The 24,754-nt window shown below is 42.8% G+C and overlaps 1 protein-coding gene across 2 annotated transcripts; it reads right to left on the reverse strand.

Annotated features, from left to right (window-relative positions):
* Window positions 1-10,932: 10,932 nt before the first annotated feature.
* cdc42ep4a (CDC42 effector protein (Rho GTPase binding) 4a) lies at window positions 10,933-23,712 on the reverse strand. Of its 2 annotated transcripts, none has more exons than XM_010756864.3 (2): window positions 23,449-23,712; window positions 10,933-14,136 (listed from the first exon to the last, which is right to left on the reverse strand). In XM_010756864.3, exon 2 carries the CDS (start codon window positions 13,985-13,987, stop codon window positions 12,938-12,940), a length of 1,050 nt encoding a protein of 349 aa, XP_010755166.1. In that variant the 5' UTR covers window positions 13,988-14,136; window positions 23,449-23,712; the 3' UTR covers window positions 10,933-12,937. The 2 variants fall into 2 exon arrangements, with proteins under 2 accessions (XP_010755166.1, XP_019116578.1); XM_019261033.2 differs by lacking the exon at window positions 23,449-23,712 and adding an exon at window positions 15,233-15,470.
* Window positions 23,713-24,754: the final 1,042 nt, after the last annotated feature.

Raw genomic sequence — 24,754 nt, forward strand, 5'->3', positions numbered from 1 at the left:
CTTGCAGATGTGTTTTCTGCTTTCCAGGATATGTACGGCTTTTTCCATGCGTTGCCCGATCCTCAGGCCTGGACTGGCCTCTCTAAGCTGCTCTTAGTGTTTGTGTTTCGCCACTTAGTGAATATCAGATAACATCCCACAGACCATTCACGAGGAGCTGGCTAGAAGCCCTCCAGACCCAGGCCTGTGTTAACGGATTCCACACCTATAGCAAAGCCACGTTACAGTGTTCACACATAATGACACTGATACAAGCCAACATCTTGGCACACAGCGTAAAAATGCACAAAATGCACTCACATGAAGAAAAGCTCACTCATTGTTTGACCAAGATCAGGCCTCATTGTCTGCAGCTTATCCTTGAGAGCCTGTACTATGAAAAATGTCTCTATTGTGCGTGAAAGCAATATAATATGCAGAAAAAGCGTAAAGCAGGATCACATTAGCGCATCTGTGCCATGCATGCTCTGTCTCACCTCGTTCATTTTAAAACTTTGAAGCTCCAAAATGGGCCATGACCGAGCTGAAGATCTCCATTGGCTGGGAGCTAAATCAGATAAAGCGGACCAAGATATTATAGAGGGGAGAGGGGCTTGATTTCTTTCCCTGTATAAATGGGCCTTTCCCTCCCTGTGAAGCAACAACAACCAAATAAATCAGATACATACGGCATGACGAGCTCCAGATTGTGGCACCCTAGTGATTCTAAACATGTGCTAATCATTAGCCCCTGGCTTCCTGTTGGAGTCGATGTCATCAGCACACACATCCCAATAGGCACGACCAGCATACAAACTGTTGCTTCAGATCAGAGTGATACTGGCCTCAAGGGTTTGGAATGAAACAATAAAGGCTATGAAAGAATTTAATTTGAATCGCCCTACTCGCATTTCTACACAGATCTCACAGCTCTGTTATCTACGGAAAAATATCTAAGCTGCATCAGGCACGCTCCATGCTGGTTATTTTTAATTACAGTCAAATTCTGTCCGCGTAAACACACATGATCATGTGATTCATTTGAGATCTTCAGCTAAAATCCTCTTCAACCCAGAGAGAATAAAATAATTCTTGCCTACTTGTTATCAGTGGCTTCCTCATTCCTGCTGATTTGTTATCTTTTCCAAGAAAAGTATCTGTGCCGCTTTGACAGCTAACACTGCAGCACTTCCTTTCCAGGCTGCCAATTCAGACTTTATGTTAAGAAAAGGTGAGTGCCAGAGAATATTTTCTTTCCTCGAGTGTTGCCAGCACTTTGGAGATTTTGTAAATCTTTTTCTATCTGGAGACAAAACAGTTGACTTATAGTGACTAATAGTGCGTTATCTCTGGCATTTGTGTGATGTGTGTGGAAATGATATGCACAGCTGCTTCTGGGGTCAAAGGTTATGATAGGCCAATGTAAACACCTACTGAGGCAAAATGAATTGACAGGATTAGCACTGGTGAGTGCAGCACTGGTAACCTGAGGCCATCAGGAGGTTTTGCACCAAGTATAATGGTGCTGACCAATTATTAAGTTTATATAAAACAGCTGAGAGATGGATTATTAGCTGAAGGCCAGCTAGAAAAGGGCTAGTTCTTAGCTTGCATGATGAAAGAAGGATAATGAATAAACATTACTGGTTTTTAGTATGCGGCTGAACCGGTTTTTATCTCCGTCTAGATCAGGCTGACTGCTTATGTTATGAGTCACATTGCCGCTGGTACATGAAACCAAGCTTGATAATGCAATCCATAATACTCCACAATGTTTTGGTTTCCTGTTTGTAAAAGATAACTGGTCAAACTTTGGTTTGCCCTTTGGGAATGTGGTGATACACATTCTTATTATTCCCGTTCCCATTACTTTACCGTGGCCTGGCCAAAGGAAGCTGTGGCCATACCGTAAAGCCTTGCTTGGAGCAGAAAATCTGTGTTGTGTGTGTGTGCTCATCCATCGGCATCGGTCTGGACTGCAGCCCAGGGCAGCCACTCACACGAGACCTGCACCGAGCCCACTGACAGCTCCTTTCAGTGAGAGAGTGAGGGAGGAGGCGAGGACGGACTGATAAATTCTGGCAGATGTGGTGATGCACTAGCACGTGCTACAAATCCACATATGCATAACACTTGAAAGCGACCACAAATGTACAAACATTTTGGAGTTATTGCTCTAGCAACCCTCCCGTAACTCCCAAACACTGTCTGTAAAATGCCTCTCCCTGGCCGTAAAGAAATTATGTGTGAAAAATGCATTGCAGCAATATTTTTTTTTATTGCTAGCAGGATGGGTCTATGGCAAATTCAGGTCAGTCTTTTGGTCAGTTGGTCCACCACTTTGGTCCAGATTGAAATATCTATTTGATGAATTGCCATAAATATGAATAGCCATTCATTGTCCTCAGAGGATGAACCCTAACAACTGATTCAACCTCTAGCGCCACCATTGGGTTGACATTTCTGTTTTTTAATGAAATGTGTCAACAACTAACAACTTGGAACATCTCTGGTGATCAGTGACATTAACAGGTCAAATGTTTAATTTGTCTAATTATTTTTTGTCTTTGTGGATCTACAAACAAGTCCAGTTGACCCAGATTTAACTCTTCACAAAGAAACATGGCCTGGATACACAGACCAAACACCCACAAAATCAAACTCAGCTGTATCCTAATTAGCAAATGATAACATGCTAAAGGCTAAGCTAACATGGCGAATATGCTGGCAGTAATATTCAGTATATATTAGTCTCACAGGGTCATAGCTGCAGACCCAGAGTCTGCAATCCCTTTGCTTGATTTCTACTATGTCATAGTGATGAGTTCATGGAGACCTATAAAAGCAGTCCAGTAGGCTTTTCCAAGAACAAAATCTTCTAGAAACAAGAACAAAATGTAATTAGAGTGGAATAAATAGAAAAACAATTGGTTAGTTACCACAAACAGTGTTAACTGCCATAACCGAACACAAACAGGAAAGTCTGTTACCACAGAGACTGAAATTTCCTCAAAGGAAAATCCAAGTAAAATATTTATCACAGTACTCGCCACGTTGTTTGATTGTGGGATGATATCTTCAAAATGTGGAACACAAACAAAACAGCAGTCATTGTTTATCATGAAAGAGGTGTCCAAAATTCACATAAAACACAGATCTTGCAGATTACCACTTTAGCCTAACTGCAAGATAAACTCAAAAAGTGTCTTCCTCCCAAAAAGTGCAGGGGAAGAACAGCTTGATCTACACAGACTACAGTATTATCCTATACTATTCCAGCAGGATTTAAAGACATAGCAGATCCCACCCACTCCCATCCCCGCCTAACCTCGCTCTTGATCCAGAGTGATGAGAGATGTTGGGATGTATTGTTATGCTTCATGCATTCCAGATGAGACCTTAGCCTGTTCCCCCACCCATATGAGTGTTTCAAAACATGTGTTCTGCTAAGTTCTTTTACGCAATGAATTTCACTCCTCCGTGATACAAGAAAAGTTGGGTGTGGCAGTGTTACAAAAACAGAAGAAAAAACCATACCTATACATTTCTAACATTTTACTTTCACTACAAAAAGGTTTGGGGATGAATGACTAATAAATAAGACCTCAGTCATGATCCGAGACCAGAAAGTGAGGTTCAAAAATGTGCAAGCGGAAAAATTACATTAAATCCTGTTCTTGGCCACATGTTGTAGGCAAGTGGTGAACGCAGAGACGAAAATATAGCACGGCAGCTTGGATTGAATTATTTCAGAGTTGTTGGGGGGGATGGGATGGAAAGACTTAATTGAAAACAGGGGTTGTTTTTATATTTTTCCATTATAAAGCTACCCTTTAGAAACAATTACCTGGGCTCTCATTACAGTGGGTCTACAGTTCAGCTTCAGCCTTGTTAAATAAAAAGCTGGGCACCAGCAAGACCTAATGTCCGTCTTTTGGGCTTAATAAGTAACATATAGTAGAAAAACCACAAGCACAAACATGTGTTGACACGCACAAAAGTAAGCGCACGCTGGAGATGCACTCTCATGGAAAACAGTCGCATATTTGAAAGCCACAAAGAAAATCTCTCTGTGTCTTGTTCTCTCTTACACACACGGAAACTACACATACAATCACAATGCAGCTGACAACCTAAACTACCACTTTGGGGTTGTGGGGGTTTTCCGAGGAGAATATTTAATTCTCTGAGGTCATGGTTGGGTTTGTAGATCTCCCCGTCTGTAAAAACTACACACATGGTTGTGGGAGGAGGGAGTAGGCCGTGCTGGCCAAGTCATGAGAATCACCAGACTAACTACAGTGTAACTGTTGCACAATGGATGCCTGGAAACTTCATGGAAAACTGGAAACTGTTTCACCTCTCACCATTGTATCCAAATACCAGGGAGCTAAATGCCAACTCTGTCGGTTTCATTACTGAATTTGATTTTCTGTGGTTTATTTCCATTTAGAGTTATAATGAGTGCCTTGGGATTATCAGTGCCACCGTAAAGGCCCGAAAATGACCAGTGTTTAATTCCCAGTGAAACTGCTGGTGGCCAGGAAATTCCAGTTTCTATCAGTAGTTCTTTCCATTGAGTAGCCTTTCGTCCATCTGTGTGTGTGTGTGTGTGTGTGGTGTCTGCCTGAGTCGCTGTCTGGCTGGCTGTCTTCCCTCAGTGAGAAGTGATGGGACAGGCTGCAGACGACAGGCAGCTGGATCAGACCAAAACACTCACATACACACATACACCAACACACACTGCAGGCGACCCTGGTCACACCCAAGGCATTCGAAGCATGCAGGGGCCAGGCACTCATACAGTGGTCTCTAAATATGCCTACGGCTCTGTGGGTGACTCACTCTTACTATGGGAACATATGTGAAAGAGGGGGGTCACTGTTAAATAGCAATTCAAAATGGCAGCACTGTGCGGCGTTCCAGATGTGGACTGTGTGTAAACCATATGTTGCTGGCGAACAATAAGATGAATAGATGGGGTTGTGACAGAGGTCCAAGTGTCTCTCCTCTATCCTCCCATCCCAGGGGCCAACAGCACGGTGACCTCACCCTGCCTCCGCCCCAAACACTCCCCTTCCAACACTTCCTGGCTGGCCCAAAGAAATAGCACAGCTGGAGCATGCACGGGAGAATAGTGAAGAAAAAAAAAGGAAAAGTGATTTGGATGATTACTTAACCATTCCTTCTCTATTTGTTCCATCCTGCTCCGATTCACTTTTTGTCCAACCTCAGTCTTGCTCACCAAGTCGGTCAAACACCCACATAAGCACGCTTGCATTCCTGAGCACACATACACCACACACACACACACACACATACGCACACCCCACTCCCTCAAAGTTTGAGGTTTTCGCTGTCAACATGACGTTTTGCTGGAGATTGTGGTGTGAATGAGGCAGTGCTTCGCTCGAGATGAATCTGGTACAACTTTCTTTGCCTCTTTGAGCGAGCTGTCACTCATAGTAAACAGCTGCAGATGGAAAGGGCGGGGGAGAGCTTTAACTAGGCTTTACCATGCTAGGTACACCGCCATAAGGGAAAAGCCAGGACATCATGCTCAGGTTCCGCGCCCAGAGACAGATACGCCTGAACATTATATGTAATGTGTTTATGTTTAAAGTAAACGTTGCAGATAAATTTCAAGCCTGAATCCACCCAGAAAGAAAGAAAGAAAGAGAAAAAAAAAACATCCCATGACACATGAAAATATTTAAGAGATGAAATAATTGTGCCGTGCTGTTTTTGACACTGCTTTTCATCCAACATCTGCATTTATAGCCTGCAGCATGGTGGCTACTTGTATAAGAGATTACTGCTGCTGTATAGACGATATAGAGCAGATAAAATACATATAGGCGATAATATGTGCAAGATGTAAATATTTTCCACATTATTGCAGCTTATCAGTCTGTCCCGCACATCCTCCTCCTCTACTTCAGTCAGTATGCTCGGCTATTTTTTGAACTCCTAAAATGAAGTGTGTGATTATTTTTGTTAGAATCAAAGGTAAATCCAGCCAAATTCAATCATTGAATAATCAAATAAAACAAAATAAACATAACTCAACCAAACCCCAACAGTCACACACAAAACATCTGTTTATGGTCTGCTGCCTCTGATTGGCTGCACAATCTTGGCGGAGGCAAAGGAGAGGCAGAGCCTGGCCGGTAAGGACGATGAAGAGAGCCAGCATCAGCCGGACTTTTCCCCCTCTCCTCTCCAGCTCAGCCCTGAGGGAACCATGACCAGAGGGAGGGGAGCATAAACTGGATGACGGAGTTGTTAAAACGGAGGACCAACACCCAGTACAGTGTGTTTTAAAGTCATCTCTCCACATGGAGCTCTGGGATTCTTCACCCTAGTGTTGTTTTCTATCTCTAGACACACCCTGATTTATGATGCTGTTGAGATTTGAGGGAAGTCAATGAGCCTTTACGCTGCTGCAGTGTTTCCACCAGTGGAGACTGTGTATGAAAGTTGCATGAAAACAGGAAGGTGTTAGACTGTAATGGAAAGCGATATTAGCGGGTGCGCTATGAAATCACCGAGGTTGAGCCCATGCGAACAGTGGACACTGTGTTTTATAAAACTAACGGAGGAATGCACAGAGGCCTGAACACAGCCCCTCATGTCATCCAGCCAAGTATGAAGTAAAAAGTGAATGAGGAGAAGTTTAAATACCCTTTAACACAGCAGTGAAGTTTAAAGACTTTTGAGTTGTACATTGTGTTATCCATTTTGACAATCAAAACTAATATCTCATGTAGACCTTAATTTATAGCACTTTTGAGAAATTACAGACAGAAATTGACTTTCAACATGCAAGGCTTATATATATTACAAATAAATTTAGATTGCTGTGCAGAAAGAAATGTATTGGACAAAGCGACCCACTTATTTCCAGATTATCACCAGGACTCAATCTCTGAGACCAGTCCTTCGCAGTGAATGAGTGGCACTGGTATTACTCATTATGTCGGGAGAGAGGGAAGATTAAGTTGAAGAAGGACTCGAGGGTCAAAGTTTAAAGCTGGCCTATGGGAAGTGACCCTTTGTGATCCCTCACTTCCTGGTCATCTTTAGAGTATTCCGCTGCACAGTGGGCACGCAGTGTCTACTGAACAAGGAGGGTATTGTACGGACATACCGTTGGGATGGCGCCAAGTCTATGTTGGCAAGGATGTAGTCTCACTGTGTGATCAACATCTAAAGCCTCTTTTTAATCAATCCTGGGTTCACTGATGAATTCCTACCAATGAGTTACAACAGATGAACAGAGAACAAGTTGTTATGGACTTTGATATTTGAAAACCTTAAGGTGTGCGTGTTCCTGAGGAGTGTTGGATGTGTGTGTGCTCCGTCCTCCAGTTTCAGCCAGCCGTGGACAAGCCCTGGAAAGGGAAGCAGCCCCTGGCAAAGAAAAGGGGGGGTAGAGAGCAACAGAGCCCCTAGCCCCATCCTATGTGGTCATGGCTGAGTGCAGGCCAGGCCAGACCTCCTGGGGACGCACATGGCTGCAGGAACCTCATCTCTTCGGCAGAGAGACAGGGTTAGCAGAGCGCCGCACAGACAGAAGGAAAGAATGGAAAATGAAGGGATGAATCATTGTTTCTCTGCCTTATGGCAAAAATGATTCCTCTGTGTTCTGGATGTAGAAAAACGGGACAGCGCATCTGAAGAAACGTGGTGGGGGGGTTGATTTTACGATTGAAAACAACATCAATACGTACACATATTGTTCCAGCAGTTTTGTTTATTCATTCATTGCAAAAAAAAGAACAATAAAAACTTTGTTGAATCCAATGTTTTAGTCTGCAGACTTTAAGGCGGATTTAGCAATTGTGGTTCTGCAAGATGGAAAAACACATTTTTAATGCTGAAGATTTTGAGTCCAGTCCAAGAGGTTATGTCACAATCTCCAGATTCATAAAGAAAACCGCCGGTTGCACAACAGCTTGGGGAGAATGAGAGGGACAGAAGCTGTGTTTCATTCGGAGTAACTTTTCCATCTGAGAAAGCCATACCCAAATTCTGACATACCTGCAACTATCCCTGAGCAGGAAGACTGCACTGATGTTTAGGGGATGGGCTAATTTTTCACAGTCTTCGGCGCAGGCATCTGAAGCTCTTTAAGGCAAGGACACCGGAGAAGTCTTGCATCCTCTCTGCTCCTCCTCCCCACCACGTGTGTGTGGTCTCCTGGAGTTCCAGGGTTTAGAAGTCAAGAGGTCAACACTGGGTACTGGAATGTTTATGTTCGCTGCTCCTGTTAACACCAATATCCGTAGCGCTGCGTCTTGCACTCCTGGTTGGAATACCTCGAGCCTATTTTTGAGGACACACACACACACAAAAAAATCCTAATGCTAAGGTTTGTTAGTTAAAATGTCTCACGCTGTTGATATTTGGCAGAGCGAACTAAACACAGATGTAGAAAAGACAAAGATAATTTATTTTAGAAATAAGTGTTCAGACAGAATCAACACAGAGACAGCCAAAGAGAGATGTTTTTATTAACTGACTAACAAATATACATGATGATCGTGGACTACAATAACTTTTGAAATGACAGTCGAACTTTTCATCTCAGCGGAATAAAAGGAAAAAGACATGACAGATCTGACTCCTTAGAAGATTAATGTCTTGCATGCTTGCCTCAAACTCAGGATAATTCAAATTCTATACATCTTCTCATGGGCGGGCCTTCTCACTCGGGTACAGTATGCCCTCAGAGAATGCCGTGCATACATCTGGTCAGATATGTGTTGTATTAAGGCATGGGAAAGGATGTCTGGATGGCATCCAGTTTTTTCATTCTCGCTTCCAGGCACAAACACACACACAGTTGGGTCTTTTTTTTTTCGACCATCACACTCGCCTTCCAGTTCTGCGCCAGCAAACAACTCCACACACACACACGCACCACCACACCCACTCTCACACACACATACACACACTCTCCCCCCCAACATCTCCCCCCACAGTGCAGAACTACACAGCAGAAATGCTGTTTGTTTACGACCCTTTAAAAAAAGACTTGCAAAATACTGCTGCAAACATAAAAGAAAAATGCTGGAGCTGTTTGGGGAGTGGTCTTTTTTTGGGGTGGGGTGGGGGTTCACACGCTAATATGTGTGTGTGTGTATGTGTGGGAGGGGAAAGGGAGCAGAGCCAGGCAAAAGGGCGGTATATGAACAATTTTGTATTCTGTTTCTTTTCTCCCCCATCCCCCACTTTTCACGTCCCTCCTTCATCCGCCACCCCCTCCACCCCAACCCTCTCCCCTTCCCCAGTCCCCTTCCACCAGCAGGTTGTTTAATACTTTCCAGATTTCAGCATGCCGTCGGCCTCCTGGAAGAGCTGCTAGTCTGCTGATGGAATTTGGCGGAAAAAGGTTGTGGGTCCAGGCTGGGGCTCCTGACATAATAAACCTAAAGGCAATGAGCGCCTCCCATTGGTGGCTGGAGTAAGAAAATTAGATTTTCAAAAGAAAGTTGAAAACCAAAGGGAAATGACATTTGACAGCCTCCGAAGCAGATGAGAAACTACATCCAGGGTGTTTTGAGGAGGAGGGGGGAACAGCTGCAAGGCACACTCAACTTACAATAGGCTTCTATGGGGGGAGGGAAGTGACCTGAGCCTCCTGAACAAATCTGCCGTCTCCGGTATCAAGTTCAAATGTGCAGGACAAGTGGAACAGTTGTGTTCACATCCTGCCTTTTACTACAAATCATCCAAACGAGCTCATTTGACAGTCTTTGTGGAGGAAACTGAACGATCAATATAATGTTTGGAGGTGTAAAATGAAAACCAAGCTTTCAAGTCACTGACACGCCCGTGACCAAGATGTGAGCCTCATACCACCACTAGATGGCAGTAGATAACAAGATTTTAGACAAAGCTGTTTGCACCTTGGTGCAAGACATGCAACATAAGATATAACTCAGTTAAAAGGCTTTTTTGAAACAAATGCAAACTGGATGACTAGTGAAGATTTAGTTCTTCGCCCTCAAAGAAACAAAACCCCACAATCTCTAAAAAAGAATAACGACTTTATACAGACAGAAAAGTAGGATCAATAACCCCACTGGTTTGTATTGACCACAGCAATCAATATAAATGGCCTGTTTTTACCACAAGTGTAAGAATAATGACTTTTTGCAGCCCTCTGGCAGATTGGACGCTTGTATAATGTGACTGTGAAAAAGTGAAAGTGGAAGGAGATTAAACATCCCCTGAAGTGGACCTGAAAGATTGAATCGACAGAAGGGATACCAAAAGGAGAGTGGAGCTGCGCTTTTAGCATGCAACCAATGTAGAAGGGTATGCAGGGCGAGACCTTGAACTGTCTGAACCTGGTGTTAAACACATGGAGTGCACTGAACTCAGACCGAACTGTGAGGGGTTCACTAGCGTGTGAAAAGCCAAAAGCACGGTGCGTGGAAATCAAAAGTGACAGATCAGTTCTGAGCCTGTGATGATGAGCAGGATCCTGGTTTTTAACGTGACAGCCAGACTCATCCATCCTCCGATCAGCAGTGCAAGAAGAATCACCTGTCGTCAGTGTTTATGAATACAGCCTCTCCATAATGATAAACTTTCCCTTCCTCCATCCATCTTTCACCCCTCCCACATCTGTACTGATGAGAATAAAGCTGCTCCATGGGGGTATATACTCTTCCCCTCTCCCTCTCTAACACACACAGACACACAATTGCACCAACTCATGAGTCATCACATCATTCTCAGCTTATACAGTGAATACTTAAGAAACATGTCCAACTAGGCCCCGATTGCTTCCTTCCTTCCTTCCCCTACTGGGAGAGCAAAATAATAGTGACAGGAAACAAAGTAGGCACTCAAGGAATTCCTTTGTTAATGCTGCTGATTGAGTAGCACTTCGCCCGCATGATAATGTGACAAATTGGCAATAAAATATGCAGCCGTAAAGAAGTTCAGGATTTCTTTTATTGAAAAATATAGGTTATTTTGGATAATACAGAAAAAAGAGGCTGTAAATATACAGTAAAAGGAGAGAACAGTAAGGCATAATATACAACATCATACAGAAAAGGCAACACAGAAAACTTCCCAGTCGGGCACATTTTTTTTAATCCTATGTACCTGAATATATTATGTAGTGTTTGAGTGATTGGAAATATAAATATCCAGTTATACAGATTCATTCTTTTCAGGTCTTTTTTTTTCCTGCATATCACACCTTAGCATTTATTTATTTTATAATCTAGGAGCTGAAATTCAGTTTGAACTTAAACTCAACAGTGATTACCCACACAGAGAAGGAAGTGAGAGACAGACTTGACATGCTCTCCCAAAAGTGAGTTTTGTAACTGAAATTATTTTTGGCTGGAAAATTATGATTTGGCACATGTGTCAGTTTCAGTTAAGGCAGTGAAATCAATCAGCGCAATTGAGCCTCAATACATCTAGCCATTGCTTTTTTTTTTTAATGATGCAAGAGATACAGTGAAGCTGCAATGACTATGCAGCTTGCATAAAAATAGCATTCTTTTCATAATGCTCTTGCATCTATTGTTGGCTGTGTCTTTCCTTTTCACCTACTCTTCAAACAGACATAACAGAAACATAGCAAAGACTTTTTCTTCAAAGATAAAACAACAGGTATTAAACACCAAATACTAGTAGTGTCTAGTTGTGCCTGTTGGTGTGCTGATTTTCCAACAACACCCTTAAAAGACCTCCTTACAAGTAGTAGTGGAAACTCTTTTATACATTAAGGCAGCCCATTAACTAATGAGGATCTTTTACATGGTTCAGTTGCACCACTGCAGCTGCTCGGATGTACGAAAACAAGGAAGGATGTGGTTATCAAACTCTTTTCAGTTTCAACTTGAAATGTGTCAAAAGGAAGAGAGCAAATTCAGCTGAAGTAAATCTGTAAAAATCATCATTTTTATGACTTCAGGGCGAGAGAAAAATAACGTGATTGTTGGAAAAGAGACACCAAACACAGTGTACAGTTCTCTAAGTGTGCCACACACACCATTCTTCACACCTCTGGTTTCCTGTAGTAACACCCTCCTCTCTATAGTTAAAGCAAGCCAATGTATCTCCATTAGCTTTACAATCCTGCTTTACTCAAATATACACCGATTCGAAGCCTGTGTGGCGCTCAAAGTGAATTGAAAACAGAAGAGAATTTAGGTTTGGGGCTTTGTGGTTCAGCCTCACAGCAGGAAATGGCAGCCTTTGAGTAGCGTCACAAGGACCCTGAGTTACATAAGGGAGAAACTCTTGACAGATCTATGGCACTTTACTATAATGGTTTCAGATGAAAAGAGGCTCAAGGCAGGGCTTCACACTCTGGTGCCAAACACAGGCTCCTTTATTATGACAAGATACCCACCAGTGATCCTGTGGTGACAGAGGCCTCTTCTTCAGCTCGGGCCTCTTGATGTCACAGCCAGAGAGAGAGAGAAAGCACAACAACAAGAGGGGCGAATCCAATGAAAAAAGCACATGTGACACGTCAAGTGAGAGGAGGGAGAGAAAGCGTGAACAGAACTTTAGTTATGGAAAGTGTTTTTTCTACAAAAGTTTCTTTCTAACCAGTCCTTCCTCCTTACTCCTGGAATGTTCCATTTAAGAAAAAAAAAGTGGCTGCTCTTCCATGTCGGTTCCCTCAGTGTTCAGAAGGGAGAGATGGGAACGACAGACAAACAGAAAGGGAAGGGAAAGGCTCTCTGACAGATGGAGTTTGGGTTCGTCCTAAAAGGAGCAGTCACTCTCTCCTCGCAGACCTACAAAGCAGGATTCCTCCGTCTTCTTCAAACAGTCCCATTCCCACAGAACCCGACATCAGTGACTTGTTTATGTTCAAGTGCAAATCCACACCGTCAAAGGACTTGCATTTTCACATAAAACCCTTCCAGATCTCTGTCCTCGCTTTCTTTTTTAGGAAGCCTTTGGAATCTCATACGTGGATTTCATCGTCTTCGTCCTCCAAGAAAGAAGAGAAATTGCTCTCCTCCTCTGGCGGGGCACTGAAGGTGGCGCTGTCTGTATCTCCTGCATACGTCTGGCTGCTTGGTTTCTCATCCAGGGCAGCAGAACCAGAGCTGGACATGGAGCAGCTGTCTAGATGCTGCAAGTGTTTGGGCCGTGTCTCTGGAGTGTACTCCGGGGTGTAGGGTCCACCATTTTCAGGCTCCAAGTCAATAGAGCTATCTGGATGGATAGAGGCCTGCTGTTGAAGATCTGCTTTTTCTTCCTCTGCCTCTATCTGTCCCTCTGCATCTTCATCTTTTTCTCTTTCCACAACACTATCCTCTTCCTCACCGTGGGTGCTAAGAGGTGGCGAGGCACGCCCCTCGCTGCTCTTGCCTTCCTCGTAGCCAAGATCGTCATCCTCCTTCTCCATCACCCCGAGGATTTCACCCAGCATTGAGGGCCCCAGGTCGACATGAAAAGACATCACTGACTCGGCGTGCTTCATGCCACCTCCGTAGTAGTGGGTGTTCTCCGGAAGCTCAGTCAGCTCGCCAAAGCTTTGCTCTTCCAGCTCCAGGAAGTGAGTAGCTGCAGCTGCACCTCTCCCGTCCACCTCCCCTTGCTGCTTTAATGGACTTGGGGACAAACTCTTTGCCACAATGATGTCCCCTCTGTCTTCATCATTGAGGAAGGGCAGAGACATGGCATTCTTCACATAGGTGGGTGACCCAGTAGGGACCAAGAGGCTGGTCTGCTGGTCCACTCTGGTCACAGACTGGGAGCGTTTGCTGCTTCTGAAGGTGCGGGACAGGAGACCAGGCCTGGGTGAGCTGGGGTAGGATGCAGTCTCTGGGGGAGGTTCGCCAGAGCGGGTGCTGAGGAAAGATGTGTCCCCGAATGCATCGCCACTGCGGCCTACATGCATGGTGTGGCGGAAGTCGCCCAGTGGAGCACTGATCATCTCCCTGGTCAGATCCATGCGAGAGCGGCGCTTGGTCTGGGAGCCAGACACTAGTTGTTTTAGGATTGGCATGGTGGCTGATTAGTTGTTTTGTTTAGCACAAAGAGGTAGTCAAAGATACAGTCAGGCTAAAAAAAAGAGCTTCCAAATCATGTATATAATCCTTGTTAGAGATCTTGGGATGGATATTGATGTTTCTCAATTGCAGTCAGCATGGGAATCTGAAAAACAAAAAAAGAATAAAATAAATTACACAGAATTGATTTTAAATTTAACTTTGCTAATACATTTCTCCTTCAGTTTAAATGGAAAAAAAGATATTCTAAGTGAATACATCTGTCCAGATGTAATGCACAATAAAAAAAAAGGAGCATTAAACCATATATGAAACCACTTACTCATGAACCCATGCACCGATGTCAAATGAGGGTAACCTTCAGATGTCTATTCTGCACAACTCCGTCATGACATTGTGTGTAGAATATTCACGTTTGACTGTTTAATCACGTCAAGCGAATAAAAACATTTCTAGGAATTTCAAAAGTTCCACTAATTACTAAGAGCTGAAGCTATCAATTATGCTACTCCATAATGATAAGCAGCAGTCTACCAACATCTTTGTGAGGTGACCTCTGAAATGCAGTGAAAAAATAAATAAATATATGGGAACACCACAGGATTCTGCTTTAAAAACTGCATTATAATTCAGAGCAAAACACCAACCACAGACCAGCATGTATCGCAGTAGGATAGTTGGGCGCCACTAGGGATGTTTTGGTGTGAAGCTCAGCTTTGACTGCACAGCAGAGAATATACGACCAAAATCTAATACTCTTGTGATCGAAAAAAAAAAGAAGAAATTATACAAGCGTCAGAGAACAATAACACCCGTCTCAACTGTGTATGCTATTCAGTCACAGAAGCAGTGTTTTGACAAATATATATATGAAATCGTGATCTGAGAAATGAGATACTCATTCCCCAGCCATCTTTTTAGACAACAGTGTTTAAGCCTCTAGAGTTTTGTGACTGACAGGTGATAGAAAACGTGTTTCTGCATTATTGAAACATGCAGCCTAGACAGAGGAAACCTCACCACAGTCTGCCAACTATAGTCAAATGCTGCTTCCTCCTGTCTCATTAGTGACACATCCCAACATGTAAAACACACACATAAAGAACACTGCCACGGTGGTCTGCAAAGTGAAGTGCAAGCAGTTTCTACAGGCAGACATCAAAAACACATGCACCTCTGACTTTGTCGGTGGAAAATCTCTATGGTTACATGTAAGCCGGCCTGAAGAAGAAAATGCTTACCTTGCTGCCTTGAGTATGCACCTCAAGACATAGTGCCTCTCTCTTTGTTCACACACGCTAACGCGGGAAGATGATTAAAACAGCCAGCGACTTAACCTTGAGTTTGGATTTCTTACAGGCAAGCCTTCAAAAGATATTTACATCAGAGCTGTACGTGGTAGAAAGTGCCGTTGGGAGATTTCGGCTGTTTAACATGACAGGCTTTTTAGTGCATTGACCTCGTTCTTGTGTCTCCACCCTCCCGTCTTTGCCAGCTGAGCCTCTACTCTTCCTGCAAATGCCCTCACCTGCTTTGGTTTCTATGGAAACACCTCCCCCCCCTACAAGTAAGCAATAGCATTTCCTGTCTGGGGCTGCTGGAGGCTTCAGGCTTCAGACAAGCACGCAACACATGGCCTCCTTCTGTGTCAACCTGGAGCTCAGACAATACACCCCTTCAATCTGACATCTGCTATGTTTTTACTGACATCACTCCATCCAAGCTGTGTTTATTTTTATTGATAAAAATGAAAATTACTAATAACTACTAATTTTATATATATATATATATATATACACACATACACACACACATACATATACATACACACATACATACATACATGCATGCATACATACATACATACACAACTGTTCTGTAGACAAGGAAACAGAGGCATGAAATACATGCAAAATCGCACAATTTTTGATTGAGGCTTAGACACCATGTGAAAACTTTCCGTGAACTCCAAATGGTTTGTGCCAAAACACACAAACAAGGTAACTTTTTCACAGAACTTTATTTATTATTGAAGCTGAATGTTTGGATTTGTTTTTTGGGGAAATAACGAGGGAGAAACAAGTCACACCCAGGCCAAAAAACTTTTTTTTTTTTGTTTTGAGTTGTTACTTCTGGGTGGCAAAAACAGACGTGGAAAAACAACTAGCGGATAAAACAAGGGGAAATGGTGAAAGCCCGCCTCCCACTCCTCCGTCTAACCCCCCCTCCCTGAGGCCAGGATCAATCTGAAAAACTCAAATGGCACCCATTGCCAGGACATAGGTTGTTCATCAGCTGGATCTAAATCAGATCCAGAAGCTCTACAACAGCATAGGCCTTCAGCAGTTACACCAAATCTGATTCACAGCCCGGATATATTTATAGGTTTGTGTATCTTCTGTGTGTGTGCATGCACGTGTGGGTACATGTGAATGAAAAAGAAAAAAAAAAGTGGAAAAGGGCCTGAGAAGGCAGTAGTTAGCGTGGGAACTACGGGGTCACAGCAGGGGGATTGACTTTATAAACAGGCTTTCACAACACTCGAGGTCTGGCTGCAGTACAGCCCCACTGGAGACACAGAATGTGGGACAGAAACAGACAGAGAGTGAATGACGCACATCTGCATCATTTCATCTTGACAGCAAGATTGGAAGCGGTTTACAAGTTTAAAAAAAACAACAAAAAACCTAACACATTACCCACTCACACTCTCTGACCTACAGATTTTTAAAGATAACCGACCTTGTATTGATGTGGTATAACTGCTGAGCAAAAAGCAGTGGTGCGTGCACGCATGCATGCATATACACATAAATAAAACTTGAGCACACTGGGAACGTTTCCAAACCGTCACCAATGCTACTTCACGTCCCTCATCTTTTTGCATCTGTTTAGTTAAATAAGATTACAAACCCATTTCAAATATATTTATGTCATGGGAATGTAATGTTAGCTCTGTTTATAGATCTCATAACTCAGTGATCAATATAAATACCTTTCCTTGGTCTAAGGAGGGTTCTAAAGCCACTTAAATATCATATAGTTATAGCTACTACTTTGTGGGAAAAAAATACACACCCAATTCTTCTGAAGGGAAAAGCACAGAAATAACGTAGGAAGGAGGGAAATAGAATTTGGTTTACAGACAGGAGCACTAAATTAGATTGTAACTTGAGTGTATTCACCAGGGAGATTTCTCTATCTCAAAAGGAAATGCTGCAGTCATTTCTTAACCGTGTAGAGAGATGCTACATAAGAGGAAGTGAGCAAACGAGGCCTGAGCTATGACTCAGAAAAATCACTCAAGGTTTAAAGCTCGGCTAACAGAGAGGGAGAAGAAAGAAAAAAAAAACACCTAAGACTGAATTTACGTGTTCATGTGACATCCTGTTCAAAACATATCGAGCTGCTGAATAATTTGTGTTCAACACAAACCTAACCTTTAACACATCTTGTCAATTCTTTCACACGAGGGCTTGTCAACACTAATACATAAGAGATCACTCACGGAGAGACTCACTCTCAAACATGAATAATGGTCCATTTCCCTAATTGAGTATTGATGCATCTTCTTCTGTGCTTAATTCACCCAGTGTGTATTCTACTGTCTGGGAGAGGGTGGCTGCTGCAGTGGTGTCGGTGGGAGGGTGGGGGTCTGTCTGCCTCATTTGAAAGCACTGACCTGGACAGACAACCGCATGACCTGAGGGTGAAATGACATTTGGGGATGGGAGGCCACATGCACCCAAATCTGTGTGCAATACAGGCACTGAAAAACACATCTCAAACTGCTCGGCACAGAAATCACTGACAATCATACCATTTGCTAGTAAAAGCTTTATTCCCATATGTTTGAGTGCAAGAGGTATACGGTTGTTCAGTAATAGCCTTGCACACACACTCTCACACACATGTTCCAGTAATTAAGCAGACAAATGGCCTCTAGAAGATGGGTATCTGCCATACAATTCAGTTAGCTGGGCTGAATACCTCATTTAGAAAAGGAGCAGCCCAAGGACAAACAGTGGAAATCACATTATCTCTCTATCACACAGACAGCAAACAACAGACATCAAGCTGATGCTACCCTTTCAGATAAATACAGCAGCGAGAAAACACACCGCTCTAAGGGCAATTTACAAATAAAGCCCTCCTAGTTACACAAAAGCCAGATTTAGATGCCGCTTAATTGGCCCATTTAGTGACGTACCATTTGCTTGTGGAGTTGTGAATTCAGATGGAGTTGTTGACCTAAAGGGTATCCTGTGCGTCCTCCTGCCCTAATACCCATTTTCCATGCCATTCTCTACCATGCAGTTGCAAATACAGTCAAAAAAGCCAAGAGGTCATTTTGATCAAAGTATAAATCTTCTATGGTCCAAAGAGCAAGAAAAATTCAAAAATGTGTTACTGTGAAATGCCGGGAATGATGCCGAGCATGGTAACAGACTTCAGCTGAACATGCTCACCTGCCACGGTTCACACCAACAATGGCCTGTGCATGTCTGCTTCTGTTTTTTTTTGTAACCAACATTTTTAATGATGAATTTCATGACAGAAATTTAAAAAATGTCGATTGATTTATCGCTTTTTCAAGCAAAAATACCAAATATCGTGTTCAAGTTTGTCCAAAGTGGGGATTTAGTACTTTTCTCTATTTGTATAATTTCAAACGGGATATTTTGGGGGGTTGGATTGTTGATCAGACAAAAGAAGACTGGCCTTTGGAAACTTTGGAGAAAACCAGTGGATTAAGCGAGAAAATAATGGACAGATAAATCAGTTATGATAATTATCTCTAGTTGCAGCCCTAGAAAGACAGGAAATCAGGAAATCATGAACACATAGACAACTATTTTCATCATCATTATCATAAACACCTCAAAGGGAATACAATTCCTCAAAAACTCAAGAATCACACCTCTGAGTGTAGGGAGAAGCAGATAAAGAGTCTGTCTGTGTTTATTCGTAAAAAACATAGACAGCAAAAAACTCTCACGTATCAGTGGTTTTACATACCCACTCACACCTGGCAAGAAAGTGTGAGGTGGTCTGTTATGCTAATGTCACACCTCACCCAGCAGGACATTTTTGCTCAGTAAGGATCAAAGCACAACAGATAAGTTAGAGCTTTCCTGCTAATAAAAGTGCCTGTGGGTTTTTGAATTGGCATTCAGATCAGTGAGCACTAAATCTGTATCCTGGGATCAGTGAGTGGAATATTTGAGGTAAGCAGCTTGAAACTGGAAGAACACACTCACAAGAAATCAGCACAGTGTTTAAAAATAACATTAAGCATACTGGGAAATGAATATGCAACTTAACAGACTGGTAATCCCATAATAGAAGTGTGGCAGAGGAGCTGCATTAAATGAGCATATTTTCACTGCTTTACCTTTCCGTCACATTTGGACTAATGCACAGGAATAAGTTCTACAGTTGAGACAATTTAGCAGCAAGGGTACGGGCTGTCAGATGTAAACAGGGTGGGAATGTGCAAAAATATAGCATAACCTTAAATGGGTACTGATCATTTTTCTGCTGACCCTGTCCACAGCAATGATTTGCTCCACTTCCCTGTCAGGACTTGTCTGCTTCTCAAAACTGGAAGCGTGCTGACCATTGTCCACTGACTATGCATAAGTACCTCATACAACCCCACTTTAAAAAAAACAACAAAGTATCCCTTCAAATCATCATCGTTATCATCAAAAAGCGTCAAAAGTGATGGACAGATGATGACCATGACCAGCCCAGAGCCTGCAGCGAGTCAGCTCGACGTGCACCGGCTGACCTCTGAAACCCGAGAGGAGATGACTCGTCTCTTTTACATTTACAGCCAACACAGCCTCTAGACACGACACTCCGTCTCTCCCTCTGTTTCAGTGTCCTCTGCTTGGATGAAACCAGACACAAACAGCGTATTAGAGAAGAAATGCTTCACTCACACTTTGACGCATCCAAGAACGAGGACTAAACAAGACTGGCAATCATAATTTCATGAATATACAATGCCTTTTTTTATTATATACACAAACAACGCTGTGTATTCCTGGTTTGTGCCATCATCTCTGATCTGAATGCAAGTTACAAACTGCAGACAGCATGACTCAACATCAACGTCATCTGCGCACCGGGCATGGCATCCAAATACAAATGGAGGGTGGTGATGGGGGTGAGAGCAGAAATTGGAACCGCTCTGGCATTACATAATCAGAGAGACTGAGCAAAGGCAGGTTGACATTGGTGATAAACAAGAGAAATAACCACTTAACATTATTTTATGGTGCTTTTTCGTAATGACTAAAATGACTAATGGCTAAAAAAAACCCTTCCTGGCTTTTTTGCAGGGTCAATGACCATCTCCGGGTCACCAATAACTGCCTCTGTCTCCTCAGAGATGTCTGCGTATGCCCTAACCCTAACCCTAACCCCATAAAATACCATCATATAACTTCAGCAATCAGCCCAATCCATCTCCAATGCACCGATTACACAGATGTAGTACGTCCACAGGAAGGGCAGGGAGAAATTAAGGCAGTAAACCCTCCCATCTCTCCGGAAATCTACTCAGCCTGCCCTTCCTGGACTCATATAATGTAAACAAGACCATCCTCCATCATACTGTATGACTGTCGGGCTAACCAAACAAAGACAGCTCATATCTCCATCAACACACAGTTTTAATAACTTACAGGGCTGTGGGCCAGTGTTGGGACAGTGTGTTCAACAACGGGGCTAAATGAAACATATCAGTACATGGGGCGCCTCAGGTTCAGGGACATTCAATTATTGTAGAAGCTGAACACAACCGGATCTTCTGAGTCACCGCTGATGACAGCGCCGGCCTGGGGCCCAGGTGTTGGTGTTGTCACCCAGGACAAACCGACGAGGTATCTATCTCTTAAGAGGGGCAGAAGAAGAGCAAGGTTACATTTTTAAAAACTCTTAAGTGAAAACCTGTGCTGCTCCTCAGTGGAAAGAATGTAAGGAAATTAGGGGATCCAGAGAGTCTTGCTTTAAAGTGCGAGAGTGCCATAATTATAGGGTCAGGAGTGCAGAAAAGCAACAAAATACACAGGTTGGAAAGAAGCCAAAGAAGCAGCTATCAAGCGGTGGAGGGGTCTTTAGTCAAATTCTTTATTTCTCAGAAAATCTAAGAAACCACTTGACTTGTTTATAGCAGTAGGCTCACTCAAAACCAGATAATAAGTTCACTGTTCTTATTCAGGGTTTAATATTCAAGCATTAGTAATATATCAAATAAAAACAGCCCAGCAGGGTTCAAAGACTGAGAAGAAGTCTTTATTGTCACTGGTCAGCCATCATGACAGTTGTGCAATTGGAAAATGATAAACCCTTGTCACTGTCTGCTGCTATGCTGATAGACTCAATCTCATCTGGTATTTACACATAGTGACGAGGAAACAAGTCTCCCGGCTCATAGCACCAAAACCAGCCTACTGGGTCACAATGCACCATGCTGGATTAGACCAGAAAACAATGCCACCAAACAAAAGACACAGGAACAAATAGACCATTCATGCACTGACATATGAGACGCCCTTAGAATTTCATGTTTGGACAACAAGGTCATAAAGAAAAAAGTGGGTGGCAGCGTACCAATGAACTGCTGTTTTCTGTCACAAACTAGCAAACCACATCCATGAATTGTGTCCTGAGAGAATGAAAGTTTCCTAGGCAGTAATGTCCACAACCCAACATGTTACTCAAACTAAAGACGTGTCACGTCCTCTATAATAATCCAGAAGTTCACTATCACCATACTCAGAGGCATTCCAGGAAAAAAAACAAAACAGTTTATATTGGTATTTCCTGGAATGTGAAGGGGCTGGACGGGACACACACATTGCCTCAAACGAGCACACAAACTGCAGACATGTTCAAACATGGACGCAGGACTTTACACTCAACCGGCCACAAATAACACTACTGCACTTCAGCACCACCACAGATGGGGTTTTCAGATGCTGATTATCTCCAAAATGTAAGTGGGGCCCACAAACTCGCTCACTTTTTGTAAACTAAATTCTGAGCAGGTTGTGTTTCCTGGGCCATGAGCCAGCAAATGCTGTCTACACTATGCTGTGCCCAGTAACAGAGTGCTTGGCACAGCGTCCAACACCACACAGAGGAAGCATAACTTTCACCTTCAGGCATTAAACACATGTCTCCTGTAGGCAATTAGATGCTTTGTAATTTAAGATACAGAAGAAAGCGGAGGAAGCAGGACATGTGCAGGCTGGTTAAAATGTTTTCAGAGGCACTTCTAGGGGGGGAAAGTAAATGGGCTAAGCTTAAGAAACATAAATCTTGATGAGGTTTGCTTGTTTGCTGTTTCGTCAACCTAAATCCATCACAGCAAGACAAGCTGACATTTCATGAAAAGGCCTGTGTGTGTGTTTTGGATAAGACAGGTCAAATGTCATATTTAATCCTGTGAAAACAAAAGAAAGAAACTCAATTTGCCTCACAAGCAGAGACCTCTGATAACATTATCTCCTCAAACAATTGGTGAGGAGTTCTTATCAGCATGGTGGTGATGGAGTGTTGGCCTATATAGACCTGAGAGGCACAACACTTTATTATCCCAGTCAATAAGCTCCATCAGATGCCACTGTGTCTCTGCTAAGCGACCTGAACAGGACTGCAAAGTCCACAGGCTCTGAGATACATGGGTAATGAAGTGAACAAATAGCACAGGCATGATGGGGCAGAAATTGTGTATTGTAGGATGTTATCAGTCATCTGATTTTGTAAAAGCCTCCAAGTCCAACATGTGCAAGTTCCTCTGTCAACAACGCAAATGTTTCAAAATATATCAGTGCTGGGGGAAAAAAACGTGCATTTACACACATATATTATAAATAAAAATGTGATCCAAGCCATGTTTGGCCTAATTTTAAATATTCGCCAGCTTAACTGCTCTCCAGTGAGGCCTATGAGTGTTTTCTTTTGGTGAAAAGTGCTCATCACATCCCATCAAAACAAGAAATCACTGCATCAGTTTCAGCAGTAACACATGAGGTGAGATTTTATACAAATTATTAGAGATGCTGCAGACAAATGTGCTACAATCTCGCGATAGCTCCACGAAGAAATTCTCCAAGGATTAAAAAAGAAAGAAATGACTTCTTTTTAAGTATTGATAGGACAGCACTAAATCCACTGTTGTATTTCTCCCCGTGCAGTGATTCAATCACACAACAATAAAGCTCTGATACTGGGTGGGTCAATGGCAGGAGAACAATAAGTAGCTGACCATGAAAGAGTCAGCTGCCTTGCGCACAGTGCGCTCTCCAGACGCGCTCAATAAAGCCGCTCCGTCAAAGGCACATATGAGCATTATAAACAAATGCAAAACAAATACATTTTTTAAAATATATATATCGTGAAGTTTAAGTGCGAGCACAAACACTGAAGAGCACACACTTACCGAGCATCCCATTCATAAAGCCGGGTGCTGCTTCACTTTTAGGCCCCCAGCAGGTTGACAATGAGGGGTGCGTTCATCAAACGAAAGGAGACGCAGCAAATGCTCAGATCGGATCCTGGAAATCCCAAAAGCTCTATTAGACACACAAGCCTCTCTCTTTTTTTCCACACATATATATATGTCTCTGATGCTGTCACCGCATCCTTAGAAGCGGTGCTACTGCTCTGAAGCGCAATAACTCACTACAATGCCTCCTGCCTCGGTAGTGCGTTTGAACACGCCCTCTTTACATGGCTCCTTAAAGACACAGGCTGCCAGCATGGGGCCAAGCCTCAATCTATCTCATCTCTTCCAGCCTCAAAAAGATCTGTGTCATGAACTCGAATGAAACAACACGAGAAAGAAAGAAACCGGTGCAATAAATCACAATAAAAGATCAATCGTGGCCAGTATTTATAGTGAGCAGTGTTATCCTTCTACCAAAGTGTTTTGTCTTTGTGAGGGAAAATATGCACAGTCATCCTCTGTGTGAGTTTTATGAGAAATGTATCAATGGGCCTAACTTTACATGAAGAATATAATACACAATCTAACAAGGCTAAAACACAGGTCTTAGGTGCAAATCTGTTATTTTCTACACCTTTAAGTGCCATAGTCTTGCAAAATTCAGGATAAATTAGGATGTCATACACAGGAGCATGTCCTACCTGTCTTTTAAAGTCACAGTCGACACATTTCAGCCAAATTATTCACACTTTGACGAGAACTTGGATTTCTTACATTCTGTAAATTCATTAAAGACTCTTCTTTAAGTGGTTTGTTTTTCTTTACCTTGTGTATTCCAGGTTGATCAGCTGCCCCCTGTCAGTGCCTTTTGCAATGGAAATGAGAGGGGAAGCAGCCGTGGTACACCCCAGGGCTGTGCATGCTGAGCTCAAAAGAAAGGAATGTGTGAATGGTTGATAATTATCAAAGGGCAAAAGTCACTTTCCTTCACCTGGACACAATGACCACTCACTTTGGTCTTTCACAGCCGTTTCGTAGCTCCATCAGTGCTGTTCTTGAAAATCCCTGTTTTTGCCATAATGTAATAAGCTGCATGTAGACTGTGAAATGCACACATTGAAAAGTTATTTCCTGCCTTTGGCTATGTTCCCAGTATGGTCTGTCCCACCAGCTGATGGGAGAACTGGACTCTTTATGATGAGAATTTGACTGCAGTGGCCTTTTGTCCAGGATCAAGCTGTGTTAACATTTTTTAAGTTGTTTTATTTGACATACCCCAAAATTATAACTTTTACCACTC

This window comes from Larimichthys crocea, chromosome XII, assembly GCF_000972845.2.
Source record: "Larimichthys crocea isolate SSNF chromosome XII, L_crocea_2.0, whole genome shotgun sequence".
NCBI lineage: Eukaryota > Metazoa > Chordata > Actinopteri > Sciaenidae > Larimichthys > Larimichthys crocea.

What these genes read in the sequence shown, in the direction of transcription:
- cdc42ep4a (XM_010756864.3), bottom strand. Translation starts at nt 13,987, where the DNA reads ATGCCAATCCTAAAACAACTAGTGTCTGGCTCCCAGACCAAGCGCCGC.